Raw genomic sequence first — 10222 nt, forward strand, 5'->3', positions numbered from 1 at the left:
CCGCAATTTATGAACGTCGGAGCTAGCCCAGAACTAACTTGTGTTGCAAGGCCAAAAACTAAGTGAACCTAATTTATGCTTTCGCCAGAGATTCATAAAGTTGTGCATCATTGATGCTACTTAATTTATAAACATGCATTATCTTGCTTGGGACATGTGAATTGGTGAAACACTGACCTTTCCTTCGTGGTGCATCAAAATGATGCATTCTCGGTTTAGCAACACAACAATAAAGATGCCTACGCACAATGAAGGTTCCTCGAGTAAGCAATACGACATAATGATGCTTAAGCATCAATAATGCTTCCGCGGTTAAGCTTTGTAGCTTAGAGATACACTACCACTTGATGCACCTTCAACAAACACCCCTTCACTTTATATGTTTTATTGATATTTTTACAAATAAATATTTGGAGTTACGTGACATATACCAAGTCACAATACCTTTTCACGACATACGAAGCCAACTAGTTAGATGCATGTGATGCATATCTGTTCGCAGACAATGAGCAACTTGAAAAATCCACCATAGTGATGCATTTTAGTTCATAGCCAACGTCACTCCATATATAAGTTTTATTCCACACTTGAAAATCCATGGCCACCCAATTCCATGTGGATGCAATATGTTCGACCGAATGATGCATCATTCACACTATGATACATCCATGAGTAAGAACACATGTAAACATTGCATCTCTGAGTAAGTGACAAACATAACGATGTCGTTGTAACATCAATATACTCAGTTGATGCACCACATTTGCGAAATGTGCATCACGAGTTAAAGTTGATGCATTCCTCCTAGCAATGCATCATGAAGTACGCGCCATCACCAAATAGTACACTTCGGGATAAGATGCATCACTTTTACAAAGCGTGTATCACTACTTTGAGATGATACATCATTGATTCATTGAGAGTTTGCAACAATCCAAGTGATGCATGTGCACCAAGATGCATCCAAGAGTAAGCTTCGCAAACTTGAGATGAAGTTTCATCTTATTCAATGACACACCCTAGAGTATGCATCATGCGCAAAATAAGGAAGTGTCACATCCACAACCATCTCCACCACCTCCGCAGTCACCAGTATTCTCATCGTCGCCGCTACCACCAGCACAACCACGATTACCGCCACTACCTGGCTACTGCCGCTGCCGCCAATAACAACACTACCTCCGTAACCCAACGTCAATAACCTGGTTTCAACAGAAATTTTCATATAGCTAATAATACTCGTTTTGATGATAAAAACTCTAATTGAAACCAAACCTAGTTTTAAACATAAACATACCATTTCCCCAACACAACTTTGGTTTCAATGATAAAGTTCAAAAAAATCAGTTGAAACCGAACCCAGTTTCAACATAAACGTAATATATCACCAACAATATTGTTTTAAACGACAAAATCAGTTCAAAAAAAAATTGGTTTCAAAATAAACTTACCGTCAACAGAATATTGATTTCAACGTTGTTTAATTTTGTCAAGGTTAGTTGAAACATGCAGTCAAGAAGAAAAAGTCTTGACACCAATCCAGCCAGTTGGACTAGCCCCACTGCTAGACCCATCCGGCCAAATCCCTCTATACAACTAATTTAAATACAAACCTCTACTGCGGTAGGTATTGAATCCATGACTTCCTCTTTACTGGAGTTGATGGGATACCACTAATTTAGACAAAATTACGGTAGGGGTCTGGATCTGGCTTTAGCCTATTAAAAAAAAACGTACATTCCACAATCCAACCCCTTTAAAATTTGCATATTTACCCTCATATGATAGCCTTCACTAGTTTAATAAACAACATGCTTGAAGAAGAAAAAGTCTTGCCTCCAAAGAATGATCGGTTTCTTAATGGAGGGATTAGGCCCAAATTTTAAAGGCTGGCCAGAGAAACCAGGTGTCGTATGAGCCAATATTTCCAATTATCTTTAGCAAAAAGTCCCAAGGACATGCATCTGTATAAGCCTGGATGAACACGGCTGTTCTTCGTTTTGCTCCTCGGGAAAATTAGGCTAAAATGAAAACAATTATAGTTTCTCTTTTAAAAGGAGGGAGTATCTGTTTTTCCACAATAGGCTTTTACTACTCTAGACTAGAATTTAATAACGCTCTTCGTCTGTTGAAGTTTCTGAAATGTAGAGCTACATAAATACCCAACTTTTAGCATTCAGCACGTTTTCCATTAACAATTCACTCTTCTATGTGACCTCAACCTAATAATTCTCACGTTGGTACCCTTGAAACCTTGGATGGACATAGTAATGTAGAAGAAACGTCCGAGAAATAATTGAAGAGTTAGGAAAGTTAAGAGGATGAAATCATATGTTGGAGAATGGATGGAAGAATTTTAGAACCTGCGAATGAAGACAAGGATAAACACCAGACAAAGATAAGAAACAAGTGAGGTTTACACTTCACATCACTGCATGAAGAGAGAGCACCAGTCGATAAACAAGAAATCGGTTAAAAATCATCAATCACAAGTCTCTGTCTCAGTTGTATTCTTCCTTTAATAATTTGGTTTTCATAATTAGGTCTTTCTTGTTTTTTCTTTTGTTGTTTTGCTTCCCTCTACATAATGCAGGATTCTCCAATACAGTAGTGAAGCTTGTATGATAGTAAAGATATTCCAAACAAGCATAAAATATGGTTGCCAATACAAGTAGCGGGACAATCTGTTCATTGTACGGGGTATTCAGGACAATCGGTGCACCGACCCGTATAACTTCTCCTGATGAAACTCGGCTTGAATCTAAAACTAGGACAGTTTCTTTACCAATAAGAAAATCCTTAACCAGAGCCAGCTCAGGCCTTAAGGGCTTAAAACTAACAATCTCGCTTTCATTGATTGCAAATTAACAGCCAAACTGAAGCATAAATCTGGATGTAGTAGTGTGTGTTGTGCACCTAAGTACTGGCACTGGTGTGAAGTAATTTAGCAACTGGATTAATAACAGGTGATGTAAACCTGCTACATAGTGAAGAAATGAGTAGGTCATATGGGTTACAATGAGCAGCAACCTGCAATCTAAAAACACTGATGATGGGCAGAAATGTACTTTTATAACTTGATGCGATCTTTAGTACAACAGATTATTCTTAAATAGTTGTCGTCACAGTAACATATTATTCCAACAGGGAGACATGAATTCATTTACATTCCACAATCCAACCCCTTTAACACAAATACTCAAGTCATCTCGAGTATATATAAACTTACATATGGTCCCTACCTAGAACAGCTCAAAAACTCGCGTCGTCGGTGAATGGCCGCCTCAGGAAATACCTCAGGCTATTTGAAATAACCTGTAAAGGTTTGGTACATTACATAAATCATTTTTCGCTAGACCTCAAATATTAAATTTTCGACATATAGAGAATGCATGGATGCATAGTAGTTCTTTACCTGCTGGAGAGGTTTGATGATGGCTTTATCCCGATAACTAACATGAAATTTTGCTTTGGCCAACAGCCCCTACCATTTAAAACGCTAATCAGTTAGTGTTTTTTCTATGCAGAAATTTACTTCAGACAAGAAAGTGTATTAATACTCTGATCCTGCTAAGAAGTAGTACCTCGGTATCAAACTCTCCTGACTGAACTGAAACGTTTATGTCAGTGATGATCTTCACGAGATCCACCAGTAATCCAGGGCGATCGGCAGACTCAACATAAAGCAAGCTACAAGCAGAAGATAGAACAAATTTGAGTTATTAGAACAACCTTGTTGTCCAGAGTTTGAATGTTTAGAATTGATAAGCTTTTGTTTTGGGCCTATTTTAAGAGTTTGTAGCTTCAATGTCGCTTGCTTCTGGCAAGTTTATCTGCTTTTGTGGGGCAGATTTCGCAGGTGGAGTAAACATAATCATAATAAAACTAGCCAAGTAAGAGAAAACCAGGGCGTGCATACCTGCGATCGGGACCATCGTCGTATATGTTTACATGGGTTGCAATATCCACATCAATCTGAATAGACAAATCAGGATCAGGAAAAAGAAAGAAAAAAAACTGCTTCCACACAAACCTTTCATCTTAAAGAGCCATTTCTGTATTTCATTGAAATATTACAAAGCGATATTGCAACAGAAATGAAATCGTTGTGATACCTCTTGCTTTGGTGGTTCAATTCCAAAAGCTACTCCCATTGCTAACTGAGCACTTGATTCCTAAACCACCAAAACCCAACTAAGTCAAGAAGTTGTGAAACAGGCTCTCAAAATGTTTTGCGATGGAAAGAGAAGATATTACAGAATGAACAAATAAAAATTACCGGGTGATACTCCAGCAAATTGTTTATTATCGTCAAACGTATAGCTTCTAATAACTCTGGTTCCTCAACTTTTCTGCCAGTATCACTGCAGAAAAAGCACACATCAACAACCAGAACAATATGCAGTGAAGAAAGAAGTCCAAATCAATTTCAGATAAGAGAAACCTAGATTAACATTCAAAATCAGAATGTCATGTCACTGAGGATCTCAGGAAACTTGTACTGACTGTAAACAGTTATTCCATTTACATCTTTACAATCTCTAAGTCGAATGGAACTTTAAAGGCTGCAACTCTTCCGATCTGCTCAAAATGCAATGGAGGGGGGACAATGCAGGTGGTTGTACGAGCATCACAAATCCAAATATATGAAATATAAATTACAACATGGCAACATATTATAGGGATATGTCGAAGCGTTTGAAACATATCTAATATGCAGATTCAGGAAGGTCCTCGTGAATAAGAAATATGAAACTAGACAGGAGCATATATTCCAAGCAGCTAGTTTCTCATAAGAAACCTGAATCATATTACAGTATTACTAACCATATTAGCACAGAAAATAGATTCTGTGAATATCCACAAGGTCTTAAATTACAAGTTAAAAACCATATACTATATAACCGCAATCTCAAGCTAAAATTTTCTGATCCGCAACCGATGTATATCTTCAACAACTCAACAATTAAGAAAGTAAACACGGAAGACTTAAATTATTATATTGGTACAGCACAAAAAAACTCACGCTTTAGTAATACAAAATGTGTTGTGCTTCCCAGAAGAGTCCAAGAAGACATTCGCCTTAACAACATTAAGTCCAAGATTTTTAAGGGAATTCATCTGCAAGCAAAAATTATGGGCATTAGGTTACAACAAATGTTTTGTTAACATAATATTAAGTACCTATATGACGTACATTCAGTCATTCAAATTATATTGGTTACATCCAAGTTTATCAGTGCAAACTGCTTGATAAACTAGCAGTCCAGTGTTTCGCTTGCCAAGGCTAAGAGCAGTTCAGTCGAGATCTGCTCTAAGATTATGCCAAAAATGGCATGCACTATTTATGGGAGCCAAATACAATGCAGGAAGGTTAACATACGTGCCCATGGAAAATTAAATGAACTCTAGTCAAAGGGTAAATCCATTTAACCTTCCCGACCAAAAAATGTTCTTAGGCGGTTGAAGTTGAGTCAGAAAATGGTGCAACTCCACCTCAACAAATATCATACAAGATCGAATTAGGAAAAGAGATTGAACACATCTCTTGGAGTTGTTATATGGGTATATGGACTAATCATATGGGGGACACGCTGATAATTTAGAACAATAAAACCAATTCATTTTACATGGTTAACTCATATAAGTACACTAACATACAATCAAGGAAACACGCAGTAATATACCGTATCGAGGAGAGCTCCAAGGCGATCACCGAAAGTTATCTCCACAACAGTTGCATTTGGATCTGAATCCTGATCAATTATTACTTTGGGAGTAGGAACTGTGTCAGTCCCGCTAGAACTTCCATCCTGTTATACCCAAATATTCTAAGTACTTCATCACCCGCAAAATATTAAGCACGTAAATATTACTAACCATATCTGAAATATAACTTCACAATACCTCTACAGAAGCTGTAGATGAAGCTCGTGGGACTTTCACAGCTACAGAAGATGACAATCTGAAAAAGCCCAACCACATAACTAACACAGAAATAACGGCAAGCTTAAATTATGAACAAGAAAATAACTGGAACTGAATACCATGGGAAAGAATATCAGCTAGTGTTCGGTCAAATAAAGGAATCTGGGGAATGGGTCACTAAGTCATACATCCCAACCATACTTGCCCAGGTTGACCAATATGGCTTGTGTAACTAACCTACGTGACCACCCAGCAAATGGTACCACCCAATGATTAGTTGCACTGATTGAATGTTTTTATTAAGAAATTTTGAAGCTTCCAAATAAAATCAGTTGGAAAAATTGAAGAGACGGAAGTAGTCCATATTAGAAAGTTGGTGGCTTGTTTTACTACTATGATACTATCACATTCTTTAATCATGCTAACCCACCACTGCAAATGATACTAATTGAGTAAAAAGGTGGACATCATGATCATATAGGTGATAGGAAGCAGCTACATTTAAACACAGGTGCCTAATTGCTACCACTGTGAGATGCAAGGGAACACCCAAAATCTAATCGCAGCCTGACTCAAGTCTTGCTAATGTGGTTTGCCAATCACTAGACACGATTCTTACCCAGCAAAGGTGCAAGGGGGAACCATAATCCCAATATTTCTGGCAATATCAGATGTTAATGAATTAAAGGAGATGGAAATGGTTCAACCGGATATAAGCGTACTATAAAAGAAAACCACATGCGACAAAACTGACAATGTTGCCTGGTCAACAAATCACCATTAACAATAATTCTATAATTAGACACTACCTTAACAAAGACCCCGAAAACATTCCTAAACGACAAATCACAATAATACCACAAATTAAACTTGTGTTCTTTACCCATAAGTTTACACGACATGAGGAGTTATTACCAAGATTGACATACTATCAGTCCAAATTCCCCTAGAAGTACCGAATAAGAGGTGACGAATGAGGTCACTGAAATCCAACAACACACCGAAAACAAAGTCTTAAAGGTGTCGCTGGAATCTTAAGCTACCTCATCTGACACCTCCTTCTTATGGGAGCCGAGTATTATTCACAATTATCTGCCAACATAAAGGGTTGATTCTATTTGCATGCATCCACAAGATAAATCAATAAATCAGTTTACAAGGTATTCTCAAGTATCTAGCACAGTTTGAGCAAGTAAAACAAAACAAAAGAAGATCAAGTGTTTTTGACTTAAAATTTTCATAATTGAAGACCAAGTTGACCAGCACATAGATCTTTCAATGACAAATAAACACAGTGACAGTCAAAACTACGAACCCATCCACCACTTCAATCAGCAAATATACAGAAAATTAAGACAAAAAATACGCTGAAATGAAAAGAAATTAAACTTAAAACTGAATCAAAATATATGAAATTACCTTCCTTTGGGGAAAATTTGACATCTTTGAACATCAGAAATCAAGAACTTCTTGGTAAACCCATTATGATTCTGTAAATGATTTTCAACAATTTTCAAACCAGAACAAACCCTTACAGTAGTCCCAGCAGCTATAGCTACAGCCATTTTGAAGCTTTACAAATACAACAAATAAATTACACAAGAAGAAGAAAAAAAGGATCCTAGAAAAACTAAGAAAAACGAAAACAAAAAAAACAAGCTAGTTAGTGCTATAGAATTGGTTGGTAGGAAAGAAACAAATGGAAGATAATACTAGCTGTAATTTCATGGGTTTTGAATGTATTTGAATTTGTTAACCACTTGGCTGAAATTTGCTGTGCAGTACTGTTCATTGTATTATCCTTCTTCGCCATGAAATTTTTAGATAATAACGACGCGTTTGGTTGAGAGGGAAATGTATTACAGTTCACTCACATCTCATCTGCATCATCAATTTGAGGATATGATGATGAGATGGATATTCGTTTTCTCAGCCCTAATTTTAATTGTAGGACCTACCTATTATTGGTTTCGGGAAGGTGACATTTTTGGAAGGATCACATTGGATGTGGAGGTCTTCTCTCTGGGTCTTATTTTATTTTGATGGAAAGTGGTTGAGTGGGTAAGAAGGGCGTTTCCATGATAAGGTGGGGCGAAGGTGACGAGGAATTGGGGAGGTCATTTCCAAGTCTACTGGAAAATGCAATACGATACGCAACATGGTAGCTGGGAGAAATATTTCTGATCTGCATCTGGCAGGGGATAACAAGAATGTAGTGGATGCTATCAATGGAAGAACTGGAGGATTAAATATACAACAAACAATGTTAATCCGGAATGTTTGAATTTTTTTAATAATTGGAAATGCACTCATGTTAAAAGAGAAGCAAACAGTGTAGCCGATGATATTGCAAAATATGCAAGAATCAACACAAACACTGAATGAAATTTTTCTCCTCCAGATTTTATCTTAGGCAAACTGGAGATAGACAATGTAACCATCTAAATCCATAAATAAATGATGTCGCCTAAAGTTGGGAATAAAGTGGTATTCGATTAGAAGTTTCAAGATATGAATCTTTGGAGTTGAAACTTTTAGAATGGGGCTCTGAGGATCGGCGATAAAACCGAGTCAACCCAGTTTCAAAATCTCATTCGTTTTCCAGTCGATTTTCTCCAATTTTTGGCTAAAACTGAAATTAATCTTCTTCTTGTTCTCTATTATTCCTTTTATTTTCAATTTGGTTCCAATTATCCTCTATTGTTGCTGTTTTATTCTTCTCCTTCCTTCTTTTTTGAATCGGTTTCTAGGTTTTCTTCGTCCATTTACTTTCTGTTTGCAGATTCAGTACTATTTCTAAAACAATTGGCTTTTTTATCGAATCGTTTGTGTTAATTTAGGTTTTAGTTACAATTTTCTCTTCTGTCAGTTTTGTTTTAGGTTTCAAGTATAATTTTCCTTTCATTTCTTATCTATTTAGTTTCAGTCTGGTGAATTTAATTCTTTTTCTTCCATGAGTAAATATCATATCAGTAATTTGATTACAATCATTTGTTTGCTTTTCTGTATTTGCAGGGAAAGCATTATTGGAGCCAATGCTCAGTTGAGGCCATATCCGGTCAATACCTCCGTCAGAGAAGGAGCGATTCGATACAGTGTTTCGGAAATCTCTCTGGTCAACAAAAAGTCCTCACTTTGGGTGCAAGAAAAGTTTCACCAATCTTGAGTAAGGACAAACCCCAAAAGACAAATCCAGTTTATTTTTTAATTGAAGCTATCATTGCCTCCAGATTTATATATTGCTTGAAAACTTCATCAAAAATAGACGCTAGCATCAACAATACAGTCCCTGTCAGTGTCTATATAAATCATAACATTGGTGTTAACGACTTCTCTCTACAAGTGTCTATCCTATTGAGTAGATATGTTTCCCCTAAAATTCACAAAACAAATATTAGCCCTCAATATTTAGAATTACAGAGAACTTCTCTACAAGTGGCAAAACTGTGCAGACATCTATCTTACTTTAAAATTTCCTATAAGACAAAAGTTAATATCAGTACTACAGTCTTTGTCAGAGACTTCATAAATCACAACATTGGTGTTAACGTCTCTTCTTTACAAATGGTAATCACAATGAGTAGAACTGTTCTTCCTAAAATTCACAAAAGAAAACTTGGACCTCAAGAATCAGAAAGGCAGAGAATTTCATTTCAAGTGGCAATTCTTTTCAGATACTACAGTTATAAGGTTGCATGCAAAAAGAAAATCTACATTTACAATCATTACATTCCTCAGTCACCTCCTTGTAAACATCTACAAGTGTCATTTACACTCAACAATCTTGCCTATATATACACTAGCAACTTATTTGGCTTGCTCACAAAACACTTCAAAGAAAAAACTGAGGAAAAGGTTTTCAGAACCAAGTACAATAATCTTCACTATTCTCTCAACAATAATCATAAGTTTTTATATCTACTGAATTTAGAATTCATGTCTGATGTTCCAACTAGGAACTATATCACTCATCTTACTAGTATCTTAGAAGATGAAACTCAAACTATTACTAGTTCTGTTAAGAATTATATTGAATTTCTTAGAAATGCTGTTGTGGATATTGAAAATAGGAAATATCCTAGAGTCATTGTCAAGCTTTTCAAGGAAATAAAAAAAGGAGATGATCCTGGAGGTCTAAAAACAGGGGAATTAGTTCATGCTTTGAACTTATCCTGGAATCCAATTGGAAGTTTGATAGTGAGGAAGACAGCTGATCCAAAGGTGTTCATCATCAGATTTTCCAACGCTGCAGACTTTGCGGCAGCAATCTATTCTATACCAAACAGAGCTCAGG

The 10222-nt window shown here is 36.5% G+C and overlaps 1 protein-coding gene across 1 annotated transcript; it reads right to left on the minus strand.

Annotated features, from left to right (window-relative positions):
• Positions 1 to 3053: 3053 nt before the first annotated feature.
• LOC113299242 (ACT domain-containing protein DS12, chloroplastic-like) lies at positions 3054 to 7866 on the minus strand. Its single transcript, XM_026548230.1, has 10 exons — positions 7348 to 7866; positions 5908 to 5965; positions 5688 to 5813; positions 5027 to 5121; positions 4280 to 4364; positions 4116 to 4175; positions 3920 to 3975; positions 3585 to 3690; positions 3416 to 3484; positions 3054 to 3315 (listed from the first exon to the last, which is right to left on the minus strand). The coding sequence occupies exons 1-10, from the start codon at positions 7491 to 7493 to the stop codon at positions 3253 to 3255; spliced, it is 864 nt and encodes a 287-aa protein (XP_026404015.1). The 5' UTR covers positions 7494 to 7866; the 3' UTR covers positions 3054 to 3252.
• Between the last annotated feature and the right edge of the window lie 2356 nt (positions 7867 to 10222).

Source organism: Papaver somniferum, chromosome 7, assembly GCF_003573695.1.
Source record: "Papaver somniferum cultivar HN1 chromosome 7, ASM357369v1, whole genome shotgun sequence".
Classification (NCBI taxonomy): domain Eukaryota; kingdom Viridiplantae; phylum Streptophyta; class Magnoliopsida; order Ranunculales; family Papaveraceae; genus Papaver; species Papaver somniferum.